Raw genomic sequence first — 27,199 nt, forward strand, 5'->3', positions numbered from 1 at the left:
TTTCTTTAGATTCTTTAGAATTTTCTATGTATAAGATCATGTCATCTGCAAATGGAGATTTATTTATTTATTTTTTCCTAATTGCTCTGGCTAGAACTTCCAGTACAGTGTTGAGCAGAAATGGAAAAGTGAGTGCCCTGCCTTGCTCCTGATCTTAGGGGCAAAGCTTTCAGTCTCCCACCGCTGAGTACAAGGTTAGATGTGGGTTTTCATATGTGCCTTTTATCATGTTGAGGACGTTCTCTTTCTAGTTTGTTCAGTGTTGTTATCGTGAAAGGGTGTTGGGTTTTGTCAAATGCTTTTTCTGCATCAGTTGAGATGATTATGTATTCTGCCCCCACCCCATTCTACTAATTCAGTGTATTACATTAGTGGGTTTTGTGTGTTGAACCACACTTACATTCCTGGGATGTATTTCACTTGATCAAGGTATACAATCCTTTTAATATGCTGCTGGATTCTGTTTGCTAGTATTTTGTTGAGGATTTTTGCATTTATAGTCATAAGAGATACTGTTTCATAGTTTTCTTTTTCTGTGATGTCTTTGTCAAGTTTTAGCATCAGGGTAGTGCTAGCCTTCAGGAAGTGTTCCCTGCTCTTCAGTTTTTTGAAGAGTTGGAGAAATATTGGTGTTAACTTTTCTTTAAATGCTTGGTGAAATTCACCGGTGAAGCCATCTGGTCCTGGGCTTTTCTTTGTTGTGAAGTTTTGATCATTGATTCAATCTCTTTACTTGTTACAGGCCTATTCAGATTTCCTATTTCTTCTAGAGCCGGTTTTGGTAGTTTGTGGGTTTGTAGGAATTTGTCCATTTCATCCAGGTTCTCTGAGTTATTGGCCCTAAGGAATTGTTAACGAATTAATTGTTTAGTATTCTTGTTCTTCCTGTTACTGAGAAAGCAGTGTTAAAATGTCCAGCCAAGATTGTGAACGTATCTTCCTCCTTTTGGGTCTATCAACTTTTTGGACTCTGTTATTTGTGGCCCACGAATTTGGGATGCTCCTATCTCCTGGTGGGGTGACCTGTTATTGTTATTCATCATCTCTGTCTCTAGTGATGCTCCTTGTTTTCACATCTATTTTGTCGGATATTAGTGTGGTTATACTGAAGTTCTTTTGTTAGTGTTTGCATTTACATATTTTCCTATCTTTTGCTTGCAAGATTTGTGTTCCATTATATTTAAGATGTATCTTTTGTATCATACACTTAAAAAATCAGGTCTGATAATCTTTGCCTCTCAATTTGACCATGTCATGAATTACCAATGTATTTGAGTTTAAATGTGCCAGATTAGTATATGTTTTTTCTCTTTTTTTAATCCTCACCTGAGGATGTTTTTATTGATTTTTGTGAGAGAAGAAGGGAGAGAGAGAAGCATCAATTGACTGCCTCCTATATGTGCCCAGGCTGGGTACCATGGATGGAACCCACAACCTAGATATGTGTCCTGACCGGAAATTGAACCCCCAACCCTTTGATGTCTGGGATGGCGCTCCAGCCAACTGAGCCACACCAGCAACGGCAAAATACCCTTAAAGCACTTTAACTCCTTCTATTGCCCTTTCAACTGTTATACTACTGTCATCATGCTTTTAACTATTATATATTTCTATATACTTTATTCCTTATAAAACATTTTTATTATTGCTTTCCACAATTGATATCTATTCATTTAGATCTGGCCACCCTTTTCGTTGCTCTTCATTTCTTTCTGCTTCTCCATGCTTCCATCTAAGATAATTTCTCTTCTGTCTGAAGAACTGCCTTTACTATTCTCTTTCTTAATTTCCTTTTTTTGAAGCATGACTGGGGTGTTTCCCAGGGCCCCTCGTCCTTGGTGAGTCCTGAACTCCAATTTTTTTTTCCAGTTCTGTAAACGAACTGGGAGTGAACTGGAAATGAACTATGCAGCCATTCAGGCTTTTAGCCACTGCTTGTGAATTGGCAGATGCTTCCAGGAGGAAAACTGCTCCTTGCTGGGCCCACCTCTCCGCAGTTCCCTCCTCTGCAGGATCTGTACCCTTGCAGTCCTCTCTGATTTTATATTTCTCCCAATGCCTTCACCCAGGCATTAATATTTTATTGATTATTAATATTTTGGTCAGCAATTGTTTTATTAATATTTTGGTCAGCAATTGTTTCTTCTGGGAGGGTTCACCTGCAACAAGCAAGCTAGTCTGTTGTTACTAGGACTGGAAGGCTTGCCTGGGTATTTTTTGATTCTGCACTCCTGACTGATGGCTGGGGAGGGTTCGGTGTATGTGGAACTCAGACAATATTATCAACGTTGTCCTATACTTTTTCATTATGGATGCACACGTAAGTGGCTATGGATGTAGTACATATATACACACAAGTACATGTAACATGTACACATAAACATGCGAAATACACTATATCAAGGCACACATAGGGGGTAGAAAATTCTTGCTTGTCAGCTACACATAAAGCCTTATATCACTGTTTTCTGCATTATTCTCTGTGGTGTATCAATGTCCCACATTATATTAACAGAGCCTTTGCTAAAATGGTGCCAACATCAATAAATTCGGGAAATTGTCCATGGACTCCTCTCCTTGGAGGCATCTAACATATTTAAGCATGTTAAAGACTCTGAAACATGTAAAAAAAACTTATTTGATTATGAAATCCCTTTTAGGGGGAATAGTTGTTCCATTGATAGGTAGATCTTGGGAGACACTGCCCTATAGCAAACCTAAACCCACAAAGTCCTGTACCAACAAGTAGCTGGTGTTCAAGGGTCCTTGTCCTCACAAAGATGAAGTGTCATCCAATGTTTCCTCAAATGTGGACACAGCAAGGAGAGTCTAAAAGTATCAGATGTTGGGTTTGGGGGCTGGAGCCCCTTTGCTACTTAGTGGGTATAAGGAGGGCAGAACTTGGGGGTGCACTTAGTTCCAGCTTTTCGTCTGTTTGTATCACCTGGAGGAAAACCATTTGCTGAGGTTCCCTTGCCCCCAGCCGAGCTCAGCATGGGGTGTAGATGGTGGGAATTGATTTTTGGTTTTCATAAGACCAAACTCTCCCTCACTTCACCTACCTCTTGGAGGTCTTGCCGCCCCTCTGTACAGGTGAGAGGGTGAGACAGTTGTGACAGAATACACAGAGCTTCTGCTCAGGAGCCAAGAGGCCTGGGTTCAAATCCTGGTACTGTGTGACCTTGGGAGAGTTAACCATGGAGTAGCGGGTGAGAGCATGGGCTTTGGTGTCAGACATGCTCAGCCCTCTCACTTTCTTGCTGTGTGATCATGGGCACATCACCTTCCTGCACCTCAGTTTCCTTACCTGTCAAATGGGGACAGTAACAACAACCACCTCCCCTCCTCCTTGTGTGAGAAGGAAACAAGATAATGCATGTCAAGTTCAATAGCTGGTACACAGCAGGCACCTGGCAAGTGTCGACTATTATAATACTTCATTTAATCTGACTTCTTCATCTGGGCCTGGGGAGAACCTCAACCTCTCATGATGCTTCAGGATCAAATAGAATCTTGAATGTGAAAGAGAGTTTCATAAACTCTTGGAGACAAAGGAAGTCCTGCCCTTGATGCCGCCTGGCTGGGCAGGGCAGGAGTGGGTCCACACCAGCCTCCACCCCTGACCTCAGGCAGAACCATTTCTCCACTACAGAACATTGGCAAGAAGATGTCCTGCCAGCAATTCATTGCCAACTTGGACCAGCTGAATGATGGCCACGACTTTTCCAAAGACCTGCTGAAGGTAAAACCTGCTCATGGTCCCCATGCCCCCAGCTGTTCCAGAGTGGGTGGAGAGGAGAGCGGTCTCTGCCCCACTAAATCCTGGTGTTTCAGATTCTTGGTACTGGAGCAAGGGCCACTGTGACTTTGGGACAGAGTTCGAGGCCATCCAGCTTGATGTTTGACTGTTATGTGTTCCTTGAGCCAGGCAGGGGTAGGCTTTGTGAGATTTGTTTTTAGTGCTACATCATCGTTATTGCTGTCATGGTAACCATTGATACTGCCACCAATGGTCACAGCTGCCAGGGCCATCACCATGACCTTTACCACCAGCACCAACTTCACCATGGAGAAAAGTCCACTCATTCGTTCAATGTCACCAGGAATTAAGGGAATCTGGTTTTCTTTTGAGGCTGAAGCTCAGGGTAGAATTCTGGCTTTCAAACTTTCTCAGTTCTTGCCCTTTAAGGAAGAAAAGCAGGGGTTTTTTTTTTGTGTGGGGGGGGTGGGTAGAAGATGGTGGGTTTGAAGGGCCTGCTCATACCATATGGGCAGCTGAATAGTGAATCTGGAGGTTAAAAAATAGAAGATCGTCTCCATCACTCTCTTACCGTAATACTTTTTTCACCATCAAGAAGCACTTGTATGTATTTATGACATCAAATAATCCCAGTCCTACCACCCGCCTACCCACTTCTCCCTGTCTACTCATTTGCCCACCTACCCAGCCTCCCACACATCCATCCTTTCATCCACCAACTCAGTCATTCACCGGTCACCCACACAGACATCCCCTACACCCTTAAATACTGCCCCCCACACTCCACCAGTCATCCATCCACCATCTACCCATTTCCCCACCCACCCACCTACCCAGCAACCCATCTACCTACTCATACTCAAATCTGTCCACCCAGTGATCTACCCAATCATCCCCCCCAACCCCATTCACTCACCCATCCAACAAACAAGTATGAATCAAACATCCATTTAGCCCACTGGCTTAAAAGTGCTCCCTCACCGCATCTGCAATGCTAGAGGGAGATGGAGATTTCTTCGATTTTTTTCACCAGCGCTCCTCTCTCTTTTTTTACTCCTCTCCCAGACCCTTTACAACTCCATCAAGAATGAAAAGCTGGAGTGGGCCATGTGAGTAGTGCCCATAGCCCAGGTACAGGGAGAATGAATCACTGGGAGGGGGAGGAGAAGTGACTGGGGGGAGGGGGTGGGGGGGAAGTCACTTCTGCCACTCTCCATGGTGCTGATTTTTTCCAACTCAGGGCCACATTCACCCCAGTCCAGTTAGCCAAACACCTGGTGTTGAGTTCCCTTTTGAGTTCCCGTTTTCTGTCCTGATAAAAAGCATGCAGCATTTACACTGCTATGGAATAGATTGAACTGTGATTTTAGTTCCATGGCAGCCACACTCGTTTTCTGTACTGGGTGTACAGCTACTATTCGAGGCAGGGAGTCAGGAGGCATGGGTTCCCTTAGGACCCCAGGAATATGACGATATTTAGGTGGCAACTGTTCTTGGCAGTGGGGAGGGGTGACTGCCCCTAGCTTCTTCCCCTGTGAAGGCAGTGAGTCCTGGAGGTGCCCAGCCATTTGGAAAGGGGCATGGTGACCTTGCTAGTTGGTGAGACTGAGAGGCTCTGGGGAAAGTGGTGGCCCTGCCCTGCTGTGCTCCCCAGGCAGCCTGGGTCTTTGGATCTGTGTTGAGGTCCAAGGTGGGGATTGTTAGGAATCTTGACCCCTAACAATCCCCACGGCGGGGAAGGAGCTGGCGTTCTTCTACCAAGGCTCAGTGGGGCTCCTCATTTACTGGCTGCCCTCCCTCAGCGTCTGGGGCTTGGGCAGCAGCTTCCGTGAGTTACTGATCTTTGGAGCTGGGTTTCCAGGGTTGAAGACAGGAGAAGGAAGATCAGGAATGAGGTCTGGAGTTAGTAAGGTCTTCAACTTTGTGATCAAGGGTGAGGATTAGAGCTTGGAGGTCAAAAGTCAAAGATCAGAGGTCAGGGGTCAGAACTGAAGACTTGAGGGGAGGAGATGAAGGTCTGGATCTGTGATCTGGAACTGGAACCGCCTCTTCTCTTCACCTTGACTGGCCCCCAGAGGGGAGGTCAGCGGGGAGAGGGCATGTCAGTGTGGGGCTGATGCCTCCCTGGGGGTGGTTACTCAGGCCTAGTGCTTTCCCAGTGATGAGGATGAACTGAGGAAATCCCTGTCAGAGCTGGTGGATGACAAGTTTGGGGCCGGCACAAAGAAGGTGACGCGGATCCTGGATGGTGGCAACCCCTTCCTGGATGTCCCACAGGCTCTCAGCGCTACCACCTACAAGCACGGAGTGCTGACTCGGAAGGCTCATGCCGACACGGACGGCAAGAGGAGTGGGTGTTAGGCATGGGGGGGCGTGGGTGTCAGGTGTGGGGAGGGGCGTGGGGAGGTGCTGGTCCGGATGGGCTCTGCCCCCTTTGCTGCTCCTCCGGGGATGCACACACCCCACCGGGCAGGTGTGTGGGGGAAGCAGGGGAGGAGGAGGTATTGGGGTGGGTGGTTGTGGCCACACTACCTGTGCCTTGTTCTCAGCACCCCGTGGGAGGCGTGGCTGGAAGAAATTCTATGCAGTGCTCAAAGGGACCATCCTGTACCTGCAGAAGGTGAGAGACTGCCTCAGTGTCCTTACCCATGAAGGGCCAGTCATTCCGCCACCCAGCCTCTGATTTGTGGTGCCCAGAGGGTCCTGGGCAGGACCTGGGGCTGAGGCAGGTAGATGCTGGGTCCTCCCCAGTCAGGGGACTGACTTGAGCTCAGAGAGGAGTCCTGTAGGTGCGCAGGGACTCCGAGGATACCCAGAGTAAGGGCTGTTCAGGCTTCTGGGATAAACTCCGAGCGGGGAGGAGTGCGGGGAGTGGTTCTGGTTGGAGCTGGCGTGGCATCGCAGTGGCGGGCGTTGGACATGGAGGAAGCTGTATGGACAGAAGGAGGGAGAGGGAGGGTTGGGGAAGGTGGAGGAAATGTGGGTCTGTAAGCCAGAGCCTGGCCCTGACAGAGGCTGGCCACCCCCACCCCACCTGTTCAGGATGAGTACAGGCCTGACAAAGCTCTGTCTGAGGGTGACTTGAAGAATGCCATTCGCGTGCACCATGCTCTGGCCACCCGGGCCTCCGACTACAGCAAGAAGTCCAATGTGTTCAAGCTGAAGACAGCCGACTGGAGAGTCTTCCTGTTCCAGGCACCGTAAGTAGGAGCGGGAGGCCCCGTGCTCCCCTGGACTCAGGGTCTGCAGCCTGGAGCCTGCACCGCACCCCTCTTCTCGTGTGCTTCCGCTTTGGGGCCGGTGCCTTCAGCTCCCCCTCCATGAGCGTGTCCGCTCAGCACAAACCTACAGCAGGGTCCCCCGCAGTCGTGGTTTCCGAGTGTGGACTCCTCAGAGTCTCCTGGAAACTCGTCAGAAGTGTGGTTTCTCTGTCCACCCCCTCCCCCAGACCTGCTGAATCAGAATCTCTGGGGAATGCGCCAGCGATTGGGCTTTAATGAGTCCCCCAGGGGACCCTGACGCACGCCGAACTCCCCACATACAGGGTGATGGAGTCTAGGAACCATCCTTCACTTCCAGTTGGGGTGGGGGAACCGGTGGGAGAGACTCACCCTGCAGTTTCTCCGCCCTGAACCCCATCCTTCTACGACTTCACGTTTCACATGGAAGACGAGCTCTGGGGATGGGCGTGTGTGTGCCTGGCTAGATTGTGAGGACACCCCGCTGCCTCTACTGATCCCCGGGCCAGCTGGCTCTAGGATCCTTCAGCTCCACGTCCTTTAGCTCTGGACTTGGCAGCTTTATTTTCACTTGAAAATCCAGGTTCTGCCTGGGAGCTGGGACAGAGGGGAGCTCTTTACACAGATGTGACCAGGCCCATCCAGCCCTTACCCCACCTTCCTCTCTCACTCCTTTGCCTGAAAACACGGAGGTATTTGTGCTCTCCGTGTGCCAGGCTAGTGCTGAGTGCTGGGTGTTGCTCAGGAAAACGGAGTTCTGTTTTGAGAAACTGGTGCCCTTTCCCCTCCTACCCTGTCCCCAGGAGCAAAGAAGAAATGCTGTCCTGGATCCTGAGGATCAACCTGGTGGCCGCCATCTTCTCAGCGCCGGCCTTCCCAGCTGCTGTCAGCTCCATGAAGAAGTTCTGCCGGCCCCTGCTGCCCTCCTGCACCACTCGCCTCTGCCAGGTACCCGCTCCTGGGGTCACAACACCGCCTCTGCAGGCTGCCCCCCCTTCCGGGCCCCTTCTTTCAACTGCCCTCCCCGCAGCTCCTGCACAGTGCCCTGGGCTCAGAGACAAGGCGAAGGGGTATTCTCTCCACCCCCGCTGCACCCCACCCCCATTTACAGTTGGGAAGACCGAGGCCGCACATAACACTCCTCTGGCTGTGCTGTGGTGGGCGGCAGGGGTGTGCTTCCATGCCAGTGGTGGTGTTTCCTGTGGGTGGGGTTGTGGTCTGTGGGCATCATGTATGTTTGGGCATGAATGTGAGGAAATCGGTGTGTCATAGGGAGCCAGGGGTAGGGAGACTCGGCTGGTCCTTCATCCAGTCATCTATCCTTAAATGTTTTATTTGTAATCCTCAAAAAGCTCCAATTCATCCATACTCCAATTTTTAAGGGTTTTTTGACGGGGGGAGGATAAATGGAGGCCCACTACTGGAGAGGAAGAGGGCAGGGGAAGCTTCTTCCTGCCTTTGCCAGTGGCAGGCCCTTTTCCTACTGGGCCCTCATCCTGGGTCTCTCCACTGAGCTCCTTGGGCGGCTGCTTATGCCCAGGGCCCCCACACATGCCCACTCAGTACACACACATCCACACTGCACATGTGTTCATGCACGTGCACACCATGCACCCAGCCCACTGCCCACGTAGCACGAAGCAATGTGGCCGTCCTGGGATGGGCGGGAGGTGTGCAGGCCCTTGTCTGTGTGCCAGTGTCTCTGCCTGTCTTTTGCTGTCATTCCGGGGCTGTGACTATCACATAGTCTGGCGTGAGTGTAAGAGAATGTGTGCATTGTATGGAGCCAGAGGTAGCCGAGACCAGGCTGTCCTTGGCTCAGAGTGTTTGTGTACGAGTGTGGGAGTCCGTATGAGCCGGGGTGTGTCTGGGTGATTGTGTGTCTGTGTCGGGGAGTGTCCACACGCACATACAAGCTGCGGGTCTCTCATCCCCGAGCCTTCTGGGAGGAGCTCGGGAGAGCTGATAGTGCCGAGAGCAAGGAGGAAGGAGGGAGTTGGAGCGCTCCTTCGAGTCTGGAGTCTGGCCCTTCCCCACGTATTGATGGCCCTGGCCAGACCTCAGTTTCCCTGTGGCGACGCAGGTCCTGAAAGGACAGGATAGACGCACCCTATGACATCCCGAGAGTGGACCTCACAGCCCAGGACCTGTCCTTGCAGGAGGAGCAGCTGCATTCGCATGAGAACAAGCTGAGGCAGGTGACCGCAGAGCTGCCTGAGCACAGGAGCCACCCCGCGGAGAGGGGCCACAAGTCCAAGGAGGCGGAGGAGAGCCGGCTGAAGGAGCACTATCTGACGTTTGAGGTGGGCCCCTGGGGGACAGCCTGCAGGGCAGGGCTGGGGCGAGAGGAGGCCAGGTCCCCAGTTTCACCTCCCTCCACCATTCCTTAGCCAGGAGCTCCTACTTTGGGGGGTTCCCTACTTTGGGGACTCCCCTGAGGCAATCTTGGACTATGCATGGCTTCCTGTGGGCCAGTCTGCACAGTCCAGCTGTCATTTGTTAATCGCACAATTGTGCCCTCACTTGTGTCTCTCGAGGAGTACCAGCTGGGCTCCACCAGACCCGTCCCCGCCCACCGTCCCTCCCAGCCTTCTCTAAGCCCCACAGGCCCCGCTTCCCCACGGGCCTCGCTTCTCAGGAAGTTTCCCAACGAAGCCACAGGATGCCCAAGCCCTATCCACGTGACTTCCCCCACTTTGTCTCATCTCCCTCTTTCCTGGGTTTCCTAAGCAGAAAACTTAATCTCTCCTTCTAAGCTCCCCTTCTTCCCGTCTCGTCTCTCTCTGCCCACTACCCTGATTTTGCCTCACAGCGCTTTGCAGGTGTGGCTGACTGTCCCCTTTGCAGGGTGAAGGGTGGGGGTTGGCTTGAGGGAGGAAGGCAGGAACCGCTTGTGGATTTTGGACTGGCCTTCAGACAGCCCTGCACATGGGAGTGGACAGACAGACAGGTGGAGACTGCGCTTGGAAGCCCCTGGCGCAGAAAGTCAGCAGTCTCCGTCTCCAGATTTCCACACTGATTTTCCATGGAGGTGTAGGGGGAAGGGGAGAGCTCCCAGGCTAGATCCTGGCCTTTTGAGAAACGTGAAGCTTTGTAGCTTTCGGGAGTCTCCTCAGATCCACCCTGTCTGCAGCCCAAAATGGTGATGGCAAACACTACAGTGGACTGATCTCTTGTGAATTGCCAGGCACGATTCTTCTCACTTGTCTTGCATTGATGGATTTAATCCTCATATGAGCTCTGTAAAATGAGTTCCCATTTTGAAGACAGGAAAACTGAGGCTTGGAGCAGTCAGATCACTTGGCTGAGGTGCACAGTTAAGAAGTTCAGGAGCCAGGACCCTCATCCAGGTGGTAGATTCGTAGATCGCAGCTGCACCGCCCTGGCCTTTCCCATGTCTGCCTAGCTTGATGGGGGTCGGGGGTGGGGTGGAGAAGGTGGAGCCTAGCAGTGAAGGGTCTTTCTTTTCATGTGCCTGAGCTGGGCAAGAATAGAGTTTTCCTGACCCTTCCTCCTTACTTATTCCAGGACCCCAGGCTCCCTCGACTGTGGTGAGGGCCTGAAGCTCAGGGTCAAGGCCCTCAGGCACTGTCCAACCTCCCTCCTACATGTTTACTAAGTCACAAGCCGTTTAACAGCCTGTGAATTCACCTCTCTCTCCATGCCCTCACCAACACTGGACATTATTGAATGTTTTAATTTTCACCAATCTGATAGGTTTAACAAGTGTGTCTTATTGCTATTTTAACTTGGATTAAAAATAGTTAATTATGATAAAATACACATAGCAGAAAATTTACCATCTTAAGCATTTAAAAGTGTATGGTGCAGTAATGTTGTCTATTCACACCGTGGTGCAGACAACCTCCAGAACATCTTCATCTTCCCAAACTGAAAGTCCCCACCCCTTAAACCACTCCCCAACCGCCCCTGCCCCCAGCCCCACCCCAGCCCCTGGCAACTGAGATTCTACTTCTATCTCTGTGAACTTGATGACTTCAAATAAGCACCTCAGATAAGTGGAATCACACAGAACTTCAGTTTTTGTGACCTAGCGTAATGTCCTCAAGGTTTATTTATATTGCAGCACATGTGGAAATTTCCTTCCTTTTTAGGGCTGAGTAGTATTCCGCTATATGTACACACCACATTTTGGATAAACACACCACATTGTGTTTATACATTCACCTGCTGGACGTTTGGGTTGCTGCCACCTTTTGGCTGTTGGGAATAATGCTGCTATGAATGTGGGTATGCAAATATTTCTTGGAAACCCTGCTTTCCATTTTGGGGGATGTATACCCAGAAGTGGTACTGCTGGGTCATGTAGTGTTATTCTCTGCTTTTTGGGAAATAGCCATACTGTTGCCCACAGTGGCTAGACACCACTTTACATTCCCATCAGCAGTGCACGAGTGTTCCAATTTCCCCACGTCTTCACCAACACTTGGTGTTTTCTGGTGTTTTTGTTTCCTTTAAAGATTTTATTTATTTATTTATAGAGAGAGAGGAAGGGAGGGGGAAAGGCAGAGAAACATCAATATGTGGTTGCCTGTGGCATGCCCCCTACTGGGAACCTTGGCCNTGTCTTATTGCTATTTTAACTTGGATTAAAAATAGTTAATTATGATAAAATACACATAGCAGAAAATTTACCATCTTAAGCGTTTAAAAGTGTATTGTGCAGTAATGTTGTCTATTCACACCGTGGTGCAGACAACCTCCAGAACGTCTTCATCTTCCCAAACTGAAAGTCCCCACCCCTTAAACCACTCCCCAACCGCCCCTGCCCCCAGCCCCACCCCAGCCCCTGGCAACTGCGATTCTACTTCTATCTCTATGAACTTGATGACTTCAAATAAGCACCTCAGATAAGTGGAATCACACAGAACTTCAGTTTTTGTGACATCACCTAGCGTAATGTCCTCAAGGTTTATTTATATTGCAGCACATGTGAGAATTTCCTTCCTTTTTAGGGCTGAGTAGTATTCCGCTATATGTACACACCACATTTTGGATAAACACACCACATTGTGTTTATCCATTCACCTGCTGGACGTTTGGGTTGCTGCCACCTTTTGGCTGTTGGGAATAATGCTGCTATGAATGTGGGTATGCAAATATTTCTTGGAAACCCTGCTTTCCATTTTGGGGGATGTATACCCAGAAGTGGTACTGCTGGGTCATGTAGTGTTATTCTCTGCTTTTTGGGAAATAGCCATACTGTTGCCCACAGTGGCTAGACACCACTTTACATTCCCATCAGCAGTGCACGAGTGTTCCAATTTCCCCACGTCTTCACCAACACTTGGTGTTTTCTGGTGTTTTTGTTTCCTTTAAAGATTTTATTTATTTATTTATAGAGAGAGAGGAAGGGAGGGGGAAAGGCAGAGAAACATCAATATGTGGTTGCCTGTGGCATGCCCCCTACTGGGAACCTTGGCCCACACCCCAGGCATGTGCCCTGACTGGGAATCGAACCAGCTACCCTTTGGTTCGCAGGCCAGCACTCAATCCACTGAGCCACCCCAGCCAGGGCTTTCTCTTCTTTTATACTAGCCATCCCTAATGGGCGTGAGGTATCGCATTATGAGTTTGATCTTCATTTCCCTAATGGTGAGTGCCAATGAGCATCCCTCCTGTGCTTACGGGCGTGTGTGCACCTTTGGAGAAATGTCTATTCAAGCTCCTTGTCCATTTTTTGATTGAGTAGAAGTTTTTTTTTAAGATTGTATGTATATATTTTTAGAGAGAGGGGAAGGGAGGGAGAAAAAGAGGGAGAGAAACATTGATGTGAGAGATACATCAATTGTCTCCAACTGGGGACCTCGCCCACAACCCAGGCATGTGCCCTTGACCAGGAGTGGAACTGGTGACCCTTTGGTTTGCACACTGGTGCTCAATCCACTGAGCCACCCCAGCCAGGGCAAAGGTTTAAATTTTTGTTGTAATCCCATTTATTTTTATTTTTGTTGCCTGTACTTGCCTATTTTTTATTGGATTGTTTTTCTCCTTTTTATTGATTTGTGAGAGTTCTCTGAATCTTAAGGAAATGAATCTTTTGTCATCTAAGATACAAATAGTTTTTCACATTTTGTTGTCTTTTGACTTTGTTTCTGGACTTTCTCTTCTCTTTTCCCAGAAAAGCCGTTACGAGACCTACATCCACCTCCTGGCTATGAAAATCAAAGTGGGCTCAGACGACCTGGATCGGATCGAGGCCCGGCTGGCCACCCTGGAAGGGGACGACCCTTCCCTTCGAAAGACACACTCAAGCCCCGCTCTCAGCCAGGGCCACGGAACTGTGACTGGCAGCAAAGCCACAAAAGATACCAGTGGAACTGATACTTAATTGGCGTGGACGGGCAGGCCCCAGAGGCAGGCAGATGCCCTGGAGGGGTGGGAAAGCACAGTTCCAGCCAGGGCCACTCGGACCAGCTCCACGCAGTTGGCGGGCAGCCAGAGGGGTGCGGAGAGCCCCGTGGGCTGAGGAGATGGAGACGCCCTTCATGGCATCGGTTTTGCATCCTCGGGCTTCTCTGGACCTCAGACCCTCTCGCCGGCCCTTGAATCCCTCTCCACCGCGGAGCCTGCCTATAGAGGCTGGTTGTGTGCATGCTCTAGATACCACCCCACTGGTGAAGCGGAGAGGACAATGGACCTCCCAGGCCCTCATCTTCTTACGAGTTCTTCCCTCACCTCCCTTGTTTCTGAGGGCAGGTCTCAGCTTGGACTCCCACCCTTTCTCCTCCTCCTTCTCCGAATTGACCAGCAGCAGGTCTGCAGACCACCAGCACTATCCGCTCTCCCTCCACTCAGCAACCTCTGGAATCACACCCTGTTCTCCCTGTCTCACATCGCAATAACCCAGGACCCTCCATGCCAAGCTGTCGCTGCCCCCGTGTGTGTCCACCTCACCTCCCATCTACTGAGGCCACGACTGCTTTCTTTTCTATGAACAGAAATGTGTATATATATAGGAATTATATATATATGGACCCCCTTTAAAGATGGTTTTGGAGCTGTGATATCAGTGAGAGGATGAAATAAGGTGAAGGAAAGCCTCTCAGGGCTGCGACCCGGCCCCCAGTGGCCCTGCACTCTGGGAGGGAAGGCGGAGGCAGTGCTGGCCTCCTCTCTGTTTTTTCCCTCTCCCGGCTGACCTGTGACTTACATTGCTCTTACAGTTGATGTTTTGGAATAAATAGACAGTGTGCGTGTGCGCCACCCCATCTATCCCACAAGCATCATGGTGTGAGTGGGACGGGACCATGGCTCTGTTATTTTTTGGTCTTTATGTTGGTGCTGCCAGGTCTCTGAGCCCCAGAGGTGGCCTCTGGTTCAGATCTACTGTTACAGGAATGAAAGACGCTCTGCCTTGCAAATAGCCACTTATCAACAAGCCCAAAGATGTTTGGTTGGGGAAGGTTATGGAAGCCCTTAATCCTTGGTCTTGGGAAAAGGCAAAATGACAAGTTGCTGCTAGTTTTTTAGGTCAATATTTCTTTCGTTCTTCTAGTGACTTTGAAATGCTAGCTAAGGACACATCTGGGAAGAAAGAGAAATTTGCCACATGGTGATCACAGACCAGCATCCTTTAACCCCTGAATTCCTCAGACAACTGGTGGGGGCAAAGGTACCCTCAGTGCAGCTGTGATGAGTGAATCCTTCCTATTTTTTAAATAGGTTACTGCAGTTTGGCCGCACTGGTAACATATGTAGTTAATAAGTCAACTTATGACTAAGTGCTCAGCATTTATGAGCCCGCTCACATTTGATGCAGGGGACATGTGAGTCAATGGAGAGATGCAGTGATTTAAATCCAGATTATTTAATTTGGATCAATTGAAGTGTATTTTATATTCGAACCATCTGGCCCCTTCATTTTGCTGAGGGGAATTAAAGGGTCATTTGAGTGAACTTGAAAGAGCCGTGTGGCAACGTAGAGAACTGTCTGCACCTTCTCCATGCTGTCTCAAAGGTCATTTGATTTTGGGGGTCAGCTTCCCATTGTCCATCTCCTGAGGGCAGGAGAGTGAAAGCAGAGGAGCAAGCCCTGTCTGCTGCAGGCAGGTGTGCCTCCCATCAGTGAAAAAAAGTTAGTTCACTTTCTTAATTGTATCATTATTTATTGTAAATTATATACATGTACTACTGTACTAAAATATTATGTACATTATAAAACATACACAAAAATAGAAATTTAAAAAATATGAGATGAAAATAAATCTAAATGAAAGTTCTAATATTTTTTTCCTGCATTCTAATGGACCATTACATTATGTTCACCCCACGGGCTCTGCCCCTAAAGTAATGCCCATTTTCCAGGACTGTCCAAATCCAGGGCCTGGAGGACCCCAGGTGAGATGCTGTGAGTGGTTGCTTCACCTGTTGGTCCCAGGAAGTGGCCGCAGCGCAGGGATTCCTGGGGGCTGGCTCCTTGACGACAGCTGAGAACTCGTCCTCTCATCCAGGAAAGGTCGCCAGTGCTGCACATGGTGCTGGGGATGCTGTGGGGAGAACAGGGCTGACCAGCTGCCTGTCCACGTGGGGCTCACAGTCTAGAAGGGAGAAGGAAAGGCAGTCACCATCCCCATCTGGGTCTCTGGGAGGGCTCGGAAGGCAAGCCCAAAACGATCTGGCAGAGAAAAGAAAGAATTGTAGAAGTGGGGAAGAAGACAGACTCAGGAAGTCTCAGGAATGTCCTAAGTGCTCCCGGGGACAGTGGTAGTAAGGAAGTCATTTAACCGGAACACACCGCTTCCCGACAGGCTATACTAAAGATGCCCCAGTGCAGAAATTTGAGAGGCAGAGTGGAGAATGGCCTCTCTGGCCACACCTGCTCCCAGGTCCCTTTCACACTGTGAAATGAATGAATGACTGCAATGATGAGAAAAGAGTCAAGGTCCTGACCTCAGACTCCCAGCAGGTATCCTCAAATCCAGAGCAGCTAATGAAGGCACCAGATGGGGACATGTGAAGGCCAACAAGTTTACCAGTCATTCAGAGTTACTTAGGGGTTGGCGGGTTCATTGGAGTCTTGGAGGTGGTTTCTGATGGAAAGTTTAGAAGGTTAACAGCAACCAGGCCCTCAGAAGGGGCAACTGAGGACACTAAGCACAGTCATGAAGAAGTCAATGGGTTCGCCAAGAATTCATTCTTAATTACTTGGGGTCATGAAAAGGTCGATGAGTTCACCAAGAGTTCATTCTTAATTAGTTGGGGTCACACAGAGGTCAATGTGTTCATTGGAGTTCATAGAGGTGGTTTCTGACTAAAGTTCAGAAAGTAACGGTAACTCCCTCTCAGAAAGGTTAAATCAGGACACTAAGAGGGGTCATAAAAAGGTCAGGGGGTTCATCAAAAGGTCATCCCTAATTACTTGGGGTCACATAGAGGAGTCACTGGCTTTTAGAAAACTTAAAAGCCAACAGCAAACTCAGAGCCAGTAGAGGGGTCTTGATTAAAACATCAGATGGGGGTCAGTGATCCGCAGGTTTATGTAGCATTTACTTCATTATTTTCGTTTGTTTCTTTGTAATGTGTTTTTTCTTCCAGTGACCCACAATAAATACAATGACATTTTAATTTTTCTCCATAACCTCCCTTTCATCCAGTGTTTGCCATTCTATGTGACTTAAGAACACAAGATACAGGATGTCCTCATCGCTATCATCAAATGACCTATTAACAGGCACCTACAGCATACCTCATTTCACGTTGCTTTACTGTGTTTCACAGATGTTGCATGTTTTAGAAATTGAAGCCAAGACATTCCAGCAGCAAAAAGCTTATGACTTGCTTTATTGCAAGACTCACTTTACTGAGGTGGTCTAGACTGAGCCGTATCTTTCAGGTATGCCCGTATCACGTGCCAGAAGCTACACTGGGTGCTTTGTGTATAAAAGTTCTGCAACAACCCTTGGAAGTAGGTATTAGCATCACCATTTCAGTCGAGGAAACTGCAGCCTAGAGAAATCACACAGCTAGTGAGGGGTGGAGGTGGAATTTGAACTCAGGCCTTGTTGATACCTAAGTCCTTTTGATCCTAAATCTCTGTCCCTCCCAGCTGTAGGTCTCAAAACTGACCAGATACACCCTGGGGGCATTCGAGTACACACACCTGCAAGTCAAACCCCTGACCAGTTTGGGTAGACTTCCTTATGTTGGGCTGGAATCTAATGGCTCCTGGTGCTGGGCACTGGTTTAATAAATTGATCAATGAAGCTGAAGGCTTCTTAACCCTGGACCTCCCTCTGCCTTCCCCATGCCTGAAATCATGTACTTTTCATCCGGGACTGCGGGTTCAGACAAGCCCTGGCTCTGAGGGGTCGAGAATCGGGAAAAGCGTAACACCCTGTGGGCTTACAAGCTGCAGCAGCTGTGGTCTTCCTGGCGGCCGAGGGTACCTATTATCCACTTTTCATGTCCAGACATTGCTTGTGACAGGCCTGAAGCCCCAAGGGTCATCTTGCCTCAGCTGCCCCAGTGCCAACCCCGTAATCCTTCCCTCCTCACTTACCTAGGCCCAGAAATAGTTGCCATAGTCACCTCCTGCAGCTTCAGGACAGGAACTGGGCCAGGGTTCTGAGGCTGAGCTTGAAGCAGACTAATTTGCGTCAGCCCCTTGGCCAGGATCCCCAGCAGCCAGAGGGGATACCTTGTGAATATTCTTGGAAGAGGGAGGAGGGTTGGAGCCTGCCCTGGGAACTGGAGCCAGGGAGATTGGAGGGAGTGTCTTTTCCTCCCAGGGATTACCCTGGCCCTCTCCAACTTCCACCCCAACATCCATCCATCTCCACCCCAGGTCTTCATCCTCTGTCTGCCCTCCTCGCCTGGGGGCTAGGCACACACAGTCAAACATGAGTTATTTCTGATTTTATTTATAATATAAAAATGTTCAAGTGTCAACAGTCAGGTGTTTGGACAATTCAGGACAGGGTTCCCATTTGTTTGGGATATCTTTTAAACAATTACCTTTTGACAAATTAGCAGTGGACCCAGTTTGGGGGAGGGTGGGGAGGACGGGACTGGAGAGGGAGTAGAAGTCATAGGTGGGTTGGAGGCTGGGAGTCGAACTGAGAAGGAAATGGTGTTACTTTATTGCTAAAAGGGGGATCAAATAGACTGTCCAGTGGCTCTTCTCGGTCCCAGCGTGACCATGCATCCAATCTAAAGAATCTGAAATGCAAAGGACATGCAGGCGTAAAATAGAAAAGACGACCTGTAAACGAAGGTGCTGCAGAGGACGAGGGCATCCTGGAGGCCATGGGGGGTGGGAGGGAGGAGGAGCCTCGAACACTGGGGCCCTGGCAGAGCTGCCCCCTCCCTGGGGCAGGGACTGTTGGGAAGACCTGGTGGTTCTCAGTGTCCCCTCCCCTAGCAGCTGTGAGGAGTGGGGAGGCCCCCTCCCCATTCAGGTTGCTGTCGCTGGGCCTTAGTCTCCCTCTGTACGTGACATGACCCAACTCTAGCTCCAAGCCTAGGATCCCTAGCCTTGCCTTAGGGTACCCAGGACTCAAGATCTTGCAAGGGGTAAAAGGGCCAATCCATCACTGGCCTGCACCTCGCCCCGCCCCCCAACCCCCCGCAGCCTCTTCTCTGCCCCTTTTCTCTCACCCCCACCAGCTCGGGATCCTACATCCCCCCACCCCCGCCCCGCAACCCAGACTGTTCTCCAGGAGCTCCAGAGTAGCGTACAGCAAAAGGCACCACAATATAGGTTTCTATTAAAGAGTCAAAAAATTGGCCCATCTCTCTTTTTTTTTGTTGTTTCTTTTTTTTTCCGAAGCTGTAAATCAGGATGTTACATATAAATAGTTTCCCTATAAAAACGTCTTTGCCGTTAGCTAGTATTATAAGACAATTTTTGCTAAAATGAAAATAAAACATTTTGTTATACTTTTTTCCTTTTATAGAAAATAAAAATATTTTTATTTCTTTTACTCCTCCTTTCTCCAGTCGGTGGTCTCCCTTCTCCTTAAAGACGGGGGAGGGGGGAGGGCAGGCCCTAGAGGGGCCCTGAGTCCTGCCTGGCCCGCGCGGGCGGCCCGCGGCTGTGTCTGCTGCTGGCCTGGGTGCTGTGGCTTTCCAGGGAGTAGTAAGTCCTGCTGTCCGCCGCCCCGCACAGCGGCGGCGAGTCCGAGCGCAGTGCCTCGTGCGCCGCACGCAGGCCGAGGAAAGGCGTGCTCTCTGCTGCCAGCGCCCCTTCCGCGTCGTCCTCGTCGTCATCCGAAGCTGAGGCCGAGCCGCCCCCGGAACCGCTGCTCAGAGACAGCGAGTCCCGCGCCGCGCGTGCGCGCTGCGCAGCCAGCCCGTTGAGGCGTGAGCGGCGCCAGCGCCGGGGCCCCGCCGACGTCCTGCGGGACGCACCGCGAGCGCGCGGCGGCGGCGGTGGAGGCGCGCACTCCTGCGTGGTCTCATACTCGTCGTCCTCCGGGATGCGGAAGGGGCTGGCGGGCAGGCTGCCCAAGCTGCCGCCCAGAGCGCAGGCGCCGCGCCGCGGCCCCGGCCCCACCGCGGGGTAGTAGTAGCTGTCGTAGCTGCGCTGCATGTCGACACCGGGCCCGGGCTCGGGGCCGGGGGGCGCCGGGTGCCGCAGGAGCGGCTGCTGCTCCGCCAGGCGGTAGCTGATAGGCGCCGCCGGTGGCAGCGACACGGCGTGCGCAGAGTTGGGGGACGTGATCTCGAAAGTGGGCACCTGCGTGGCCAGCGAGTAGTGGAAGTCCACCGGAGAGAGGCGCGCGGGTGTGGTCAGGGCCGACACGTACCTGTGGGAGAGGCAGAGGTGTGGGCTGGGGGCCGAGGGCCTGGGCAAACACCTCGACAACGCCCGCAAGAGCTATCTATGGTGGTAATCCTCAGTGACCTTAAGCAATTTCCTTAACTTTTCCGAGCCTCGGTTTCCTTATCTGTTAAGCCGGGATAAACCCCGAATCCGTAAATGTATCAGTGGGATGTTATAGCCCAATGCCTACCTGACCTTCCATAAACCTCCGTGAATGGTCCTTTGCTGTGCGGATGCCCAGTCATCACTATTCCTGAACGGTTACCCTCCGTCAGGCTCAGGCTGGGGCATTTGACAACTTGTAGTATCTCATCTAATACACTAATTCTGCAAGATCCTATGTTATCCCATATGGCATGTGAGGAGACTAAGACCCAGAAATTTAAGTTACTAAAGGTTCACACAGCCAGGGAGGTAGTTGAGGTGGGATTTGAAGAGATGGTAGGTAGGAACCAGGATTCATACTGCCCAATTCCAAAAGTCACTAGATGCCATTTAGCCTCCCCTGTGACTTGGACTCACTGTTCCTGCAGGAACAAAGATCCCATGGCTGATGGTGTCAGTAGGAGAAATATTTTTTTCATATATTGAAGCTAAAAGCTGTCTCAGGGAAGTGACTGCTAACACCTCAGATAGGATCCTCAGCCCAGGGTTGACGGTTACCAAGATACCACTTATGGAAGTGTCCCTGCTTGGGGGCCAAAGACCACCTCCAAAAATTGTCCCTTGCTAATATCTCCCACTTTGGGTCCCAGGTACCTGTCCCTTTTCTTTCTCCACACCCCCCTTGCTGAAATCCATTAGCCTCTTGCTCAACATTTGTCCACTTCAGGAGAGGGACCACCCACCTCCACGCCTCTCTTCCAAATTGTAGAGCCCACACTACACTGCTCTGCGGAGTCCCCATTACTCTCGGAATTGCCCGACTCGCCTCGCTTCCCTCTCTCACATGCACATCCAACTAACCACCAAGTTGTACCCACTCTCCCTGTGCTGGAGCCACACCTTCTGCCCTATGCCACCCCATCCTGGGCCTAGTGGTCTACTCTGGTCAGCTCCCCCACAGCAGGGTCTCTCCTTCTTCACTATATCCAGTCCCCAGAGCAACCCTTTAAAGTCACAGATCTGTTTACCCACCCAAGGCCCCTGCCCCCTCCCCCAAACAGAAGCCTAGGTCCATCAGCCATCCATGTGGTCCCAGTCTGCCAGTTCAGGCCCAGCTCCTCTCCCCACAGCTCACTCTGCTCCAGGCATCCCGCTCACCAGCCATGTTCTGAAGGGCCTCTGCTAGAACAGCTCAAGATGTTCACCATGTGCTTTCTCCATCTCTCTACCTCCCAACTTCGAGGGAGCCCTTTTGGTACAGAAAACAATGGCTACACCTAGGGAATACCAGCTCCATGCTGAGTAGGAGGCAAAGAGCTCTGTGCAAGTGATCTCTGGTGGCCGTCACCAGAGCCATGATTACAGGCATTGTTCTCCTTGCTCTACAGCTGAGAAAACAAAGGCACAGAGGTGATTGACCCTCCCAGAATCACACAGGTGGTGGAACTGGGTTTGGAAAGGTTGGTCTTAGAAAACCTGGCTGCTTCCCAGAGCCTATATAGTCCACTGGGTTGCTTTGCCTGGGTTGGGTGTCCTATGCTTAGCATTTTCCACATAGGCAGCTGTGAGCTTCAGTGGTGTGTACCCGTGGCTGGGAGCTCCCTGGGAGCAAGACCCAGGTGGGTCCCCCAGCAGGCCTGCCTGGCATGGGGACAGCATGAAGTAGGCTGAGTTGAGAGCAGATCATCTGCTCTTCTCTCTCCACCCTGGCCTGGAACTCCTGGTATTCTGCACTCCTCCCACCAAACCCACTTGCCAAAGGCCACTTGAAGGCTGAGCAAGGAAGGGGCCTGGTCCTTGTGACTTCCAGCTTGGGGTCAGGGGGAAGGGAGTTGCCTGGTCCTTCCTGCACCAGTTACTCGGGAGCCCAATGGTGTCTTGACCCACAGGCCCTTGCTGATACTGCTGGGGCCCGAAGTCATTCTTGGCTCACGGCCAGCCTGCACGGGTCTGTTTCCTCACAGACAACTTCTCTCTCCACCCTCCAGTCTGCTCCATCTTGGTGTCTTTCTGTTCCTGCTGGGACATGGGGCCCCTAGGTAACAGCAGGAGGAGGCAGCCCTATGTCCTGGTTTGTTTGGGACAGGCCCTCTTCTACTCTGAGAAGTGTCCTAGTAGGACAATTAACTTAGATGGCCACTGCACAGCAGGGTCACCGGCCCAGCCGTAGACTCAGCCTCTGTCATTAACATGGTGAAGCCCTGAGCAGATCTTTTAGAGCTCTAGTTTGTGCACCTAAAAGATGGGCTGTCTCCGAGGAAGAGTCCTCCCTGGGTTGGTGGGGCCGGCTCTCCGGCCAAGGCAGGGCACAGGCCCTGGGGTGGGAGCTGACCTCTCGCTGTGTGGAGAGTCTCGCAGGGAGTCTATGGAGTCGTGGTAAGGTGGCACGGTGGTCCTGCGCTGCTCTTCCAGGCTGTAGGCTGCCGCTCGCCGTGCTCGGGCCTCCACACATGCTGGGCTATTGCACTTGCTGGTGCCCACTGATGACAGTATGATGCCTGACTGGGAGTCGGAGGTTAGGCTCTCAGAACGTTCCAGGCTCCATGTGTGGCTCTCATGCCTAAAAAAGCCAGGAGAGGGTAAGGTGTAGGGTCCAGAAGGGGCAGGGCAGCATACCACGTGTGGACCTAGGCCCACTCTCTCCATGGTTCTTTATCTCATCTCAGCCTCCCTCAGCTCACTGTCCTTCTCCACTCGGGGCCAATGTGTGGTATCACAAATGCCCGACCCCAACACAGGGAGAAGGAGGGCTGGGTCCTGTGGATGGGTGAACAGCAGCATGCACACACCTCTTCCTTTTCTCCCCGCACCCCCACGTCTCACCACCCAGCCATGGCTCTCCCACTCCCATGGTCCTTAGCCATCTATCTCAGGAGCCCAGCCCCAGGGGCTAGTACATGGGAGCCATGGGAAGAAGGGGACCAACCATGTTATTTCTGAGCTGTGTGAGTTTCTGTGCTTCTGTGGACAGGCCTCCCCAACTCTGGGGAGAAGGAAGCTAAGGTGGACTAGAGTCCTGTGGGCAAATCCAGGACAGGGCATTAAAAAGCTTTGGGCGGTTGCGTGAGTTGGCACTTTCTGCCAGAGAAAATGGTGCTAATGGGGCTCAAGGAAAACTAATCATTAGGAAGGAGCGCAGTGATGCCGATGTTCCTCTGGGGGGCTGTTTAAATGGAAAAGCGAATCCGGTCCCCTGAGCATCTGGATAAATGGTTGCCAGTGGGCTCTGATTTGGAGGACCCCACCTGAATCCTCCTACTCAGAGGGACCCCCAATACAGACCCTGGCTGGGGATTTCTGTGTGCGTCCCCAGGCAGGTGTGTGACACATGTGCCCTCGCTCTCCGTGGGTGCACATCTGTATGGGGACCTTGGTGTCACCCACCTGTGGCTGGAAGTGGGCGTGGCTGTGGAGCAGTGGTGAGACGGAGAACAGGAGTGGCTCCCAGAGAAGGTGGTCTCGGTTTCCCTGCGGATGACGTGGTCTGTGGCTGGCACGTTCTTGGAGATGTACTGGAACAGAGAATTGGGCAGGAGGCAGTGACAGGCAATGCAGTCGGCCCTCCTTTCTGGTGGGAATGTGGAAGTGAGGCACCAAGCTCCAGGTTGGTGAGTGGGAGATCAGTGACTTGGTGTTGGGGCTGCGATGGCCCCTGAAAATCACCCCCCACCGCCTTTCCTTAAAGAAGTCGGCAAAGAGAGGCCAGTCATCCTGGTGAGGCTAGCAAGCAAGGCTGAGCACAGGAGGGGCTGGCTGGCCACTGCCCTGGCCCATCCTTTAGGGGCACGAGAAGCTGACTGTACAGTGAGGGCTCAGAGGGGGACCTAGGAACACCACTCACATCTGCCATCTGGATTTCCTCCGGGTCCAGCCGGGGGTGGCTGGGCCCATTGGCCAGGCTCCGGTTCTGATGGGCTGGACACATGTTCTGCCGGAGGTGACTGTGCATCTGCTTCCGCTGTTTTCTGCGCAGGGGAAGGGCGCATTAGCCTGGCATGCCCCCACCCGGCGCAGGGACTCCCCTAGCCACCCTCCAGGGGAACTAGTCTCTGCCTGCGCTGCTGCGGCAGCCTCCTGCTCGGGCTGCCACACAACATCACCATCAGCCTGAATTCGGCAGGACCTGAGCGCAGTGGTAACGAGTTTTAGCCCTGCTGAGAGGGAGTAGAGCTCCACTACTTTTTAGGTGTGTAATGCTGGACAAGTTACTTAAACTCTCCAGGTTTCACTTTCCTCATCTGTAAAATGGGGTGATCATTTAGCCATCCTGAATACCACTAAGGATTAAGAGTAGATAAAATATTTAAGCACAGTGCTGGCCTCTTATTTATTCATTCATTTGGTATTTATTGGCTTTTTACTACGTGCCAGATGCTCTTTTGGAGCAGAGAAGGAGACAGATGTGGTCCCTGCTCTCAGGGAGCTTGCAGGTCAGTAGGGAGGCCGACGATAAACACATAAACAAATGCATGAACAAGATACTTCCAGCCAAGTGTCATGAAGAAAATAAGGCAGAGTGCTGTGGACAGGAGCTGAGGCCTGGGGGTGGGGCGACATTGCTTTGGTATATATTAAGTGCTCATTACCTTCATTTTGTAGTCAGCAGGTCTTAATCATGTCACTCCCCTGTTTAAAGCCCTTCCTTGGCCCTCTGTCCCCATTTCTCTCCCAGCCCCATCTCTCACTGGTCTCTTCCCACCCCAGCTCGCTGCAACCTTGGGGGCCTGTTTCTGATCCTCTGCCAGGCCCACCCTCTCTGGCCTCCAGGCCTTTGCACATACTATTGTATCAACAGGAGCACATTCTTTGCCTCTTCACTGGCTAATTCCTGTTCATCTCTCAGGCCCAGCCTAAATGCTCCTCCTCAAGGAAACCCTTCCCACCTTCCAGCGGAGTCTGGGTGCCCCTGAATAGTGGTCCTGTGACCCTGGACCTCATGCTTAGGGCCCTGGCCATGGGGCAGGACCTGGTATCCAGCATTCATTGAATGAAAGTTTCTTGAGAAAATGCGTAAGTACAGTGGGGGTTGGAATAGGGGGGCTTGATTTTTAATTCTTAGCCTCAATTTTCCTACTTGGGCCCAGTCTCCCCTCCCTGAGCCCCAATGCCCTCCATTCCTCCCCTGTGACCTTTTTGGTCCTGGGCTCATCCAGCACAAGGCTGGCAGGGCCTTGCATTCCATGTGTGTAATTGGATTTGAGACCCAGGGCCTCAGTCCCCCAAATGGTGGCTATGCCCAGACTCTTGCTCTCCAGATAAGAATGTGACAAACCTACCATTTTTCTGCACTACATCACTCTATCACCTTTGTTGGCTCCCCATTACCTGCAGTATAAATCCAGCATCCCTAGCTTGGCATTCAAGGCCTGATGGTGCCATCTGGGTTCCTGGGTTCCTGCTCGTGCTCCAGGAACATAGCTGACCCTCTCCTAGAACTGCCCAGACCCCTTTCTGACCTTTTCTTCCCCTTGCCCTAAGGTTCTACCCCTACCTCTCCTCGGCCCAGGGGTGGCCCAACCCCATCTTCTCTGTGTTCTTGCCTGGATTGCTTCTAGATGGGGTCAGTGCCTTGTGAGGTCTCTTTCCCCTGGAAACGTACTCCACCTCTCTACACTCCCCACCTGCAGTGCTGCCCAGAGGGTGCTCCCTGGACAGGGAAGGTACTCCCTCACAGCACCCTCCGAGGGACATGCTAAGTCCTGGCCATTTCACAGGTGAACTCAGAGAGATTCACCAATTTGTTCAGGGTTGCACAGGGAATGACAGAGCTGGATTCAAACCCAGATCTGTCTTCTTATGATGCCTGAGCTCAGGGCTGTTCCTGTTCAGTCCCCTGAAGCCCATCTCCCCCACCCTCTGTTCCCGCCCCTTGGCCTAGCCCTTTGGCCCCACAGGAACTGCAGAGGGCAGCAGGGGTAGGTGAAGGTGTTGTGTTGGGGGGTAGGCCAGGCACCGTGGGTGGTGGTGGGGGTGAGGAGAGCCTGTCCTCACACAGCAGTCTTTGTAAGGCCCACCCCTGGCATGGCCTGTCCTGGCCTGAGCGCCTGTCACTCACTTGGTCTTGCAGTAGGCGACCACGCAGACGATGCCCACAACCAGCAGAGCCACACAGATGCCAGTGATGGTCAGCACCCTCTTCTGGTACAGCTCCTCGGCTTCTGCAGGGGCACGAGATGTGAGGGGGCCAGGCAGGAGGTGGACCTGTGGCAACAGGTCCCCCTGCCCCCAAAGCCTTGGGCTTTTTCCAGCTCAGGTGCTGCCCTGTTCCTCTCCCTCCTTCCCTCTCTGGCAGTCCCCCCCCCCCCNCCCCCCCCCCCGCCTGCTCTGGATTGCCTTCTGCTCCCTTGAACTCTACCCACCCGTGGATCTGGTGTCACCCACAAGTGACTATGCCCACATTCACCTTCCCAAACCCCATGCCCTGCCCAGGGCATGTGAGTGGAAAATGCAGGGCAATGGGGTGGGGATCATGGAGGCAAATTTCCCAGAGCCATAGAGGAGGGCAATACAGCTTGGCCAGCAACCCTGGCCCGTCCCACTATGGCCTGGTGGCTGCAAAGAACCTTGATGAGCTGGGGGAGCTGCTCTTTATGGTGGTGAACATGGCAGCCCCAGGCAGAGGCCTGGCTTGCTACTGCAGCTTCTCTGAGAAGGTAGAGAGTAGCTTGTTCTGGGTTGGTGATGGGATATCTGACCTAGAGGCTGGACAGGGCAGACCAGGCCCGTGGGGAAAGGCCTTCATTTGCCCCTGCATCCTGGTCAGGGCTGTGGCTCCAGCTCATACCTGCCCTCCCTGTCTGTGGCCGTGAGAAGCTTGCCAGTGGCACCCTTGTGCTCTAGGTACAGCTCCACCCTTTCTGAAGAGCAGAGCTAGGCCGGGCCTCAAAGCCGTCGGAAAGACCTGACTAGCTGCTCCACCTCCCACTTCTTGGTGGAGCACCTCTACCCTTGCAGAACAGAGAAAGCAGGAGAAAGGAAAGGAAGGAGGTGACAGTACCAGGCATAGTCAAGGCATACACCCCAGATGCCCCACCCGCCCACCTGCCCTGTTGGCTGCCCCTTTCTTATCGCTCCTCTCCCGCCAGCATGGGGGTAAGTGAAGGCTGGACCCCAGTGCCTGGGTGGAGCCCTGGGCAATGTCTCCAAACCCTCAGGCTTGCTGCATCTCCTGTGGCAAAGGTACACCCACCAGCAAACACCTGGGGGAATAAAGCCCAGATACACATACCTACAGGACTATGCGTACCTGACACACAGGCAGATGCCCCTCACAAAGATGCATCCACACACACATACCAGAGAAGCACA

At 51.8% G+C, this 27,199-nt stretch overlaps 2 protein-coding genes across 4 annotated transcripts in view; one reads left to right on the forward strand and one right to left on the reverse strand.

Moving 5' to 3' along the window:
* PSD2 (pleckstrin and Sec7 domain containing 2) overlaps positions 1-15,204 on the forward strand; it is a 30,909-nt gene extending 15,705 nt beyond the window's left edge. Inside the window, exons 7-14 of the mRNA XM_037061723.1 lie at positions 3,653-3,742; positions 4,826-4,869; positions 5,920-6,110; positions 6,310-6,380; positions 6,803-6,960; positions 7,803-7,947; positions 9,159-9,302; positions 13,142-15,204. Of these exons, the coding sequence (XP_036917618.1) occupies positions 3,653-3,742; positions 4,826-4,869; positions 5,920-6,110; positions 6,310-6,380; positions 6,803-6,960; positions 7,803-7,947; positions 9,159-9,302; positions 13,142-13,351 (1,053 nt within the window). The 3' untranslated portion in view covers positions 13,352-15,204. The remainder of the gene's footprint in view (positions 1-3,652; positions 3,743-4,825; positions 4,870-5,919; positions 6,111-6,309; positions 6,381-6,802; positions 6,961-7,802; positions 7,948-9,158; positions 9,303-13,141) is intronic.
* A 3,454-nt stretch (positions 15,205-18,658) lies between these two features.
* NRG2 (neuregulin 2) overlaps positions 18,659-27,199 on the reverse strand; it is a 175,142-nt gene continuing 166,601 nt past the window's right edge. For all 3 annotated transcript variants that reach the window (XM_037061754.1, XM_037061736.1, XM_037061745.1), the window contains 5 exons: positions 25,947-26,049; positions 23,733-23,856; positions 23,276-23,403; positions 22,224-22,451; positions 18,659-19,769 (listed from right to left, as the gene is read on the reverse strand). In XM_037061754.1, the coding sequence (XP_036917649.1) occupies positions 19,010-19,769; positions 22,224-22,451; positions 23,276-23,403; positions 23,733-23,856; positions 25,947-26,049 (1,343 nt within the window). In that variant the 3' untranslated portion in view covers positions 18,659-19,009. The remainder of the gene's footprint in view (positions 19,770-22,223; positions 22,452-23,275; positions 23,404-23,732; positions 23,857-25,946; positions 26,050-27,199) is intronic.

Source organism: Sturnira hondurensis, unplaced genomic scaffold, assembly GCF_014824575.4.
Source record: "Sturnira hondurensis isolate 20B ecotype Veracruz unplaced genomic scaffold, ASM1482457v3 Scaffold0001120, whole genome shotgun sequence".
In the NCBI taxonomy this organism is placed as follows: Eukaryota; Metazoa; Chordata; class Mammalia; order Chiroptera; family Phyllostomidae; genus Sturnira; species Sturnira hondurensis.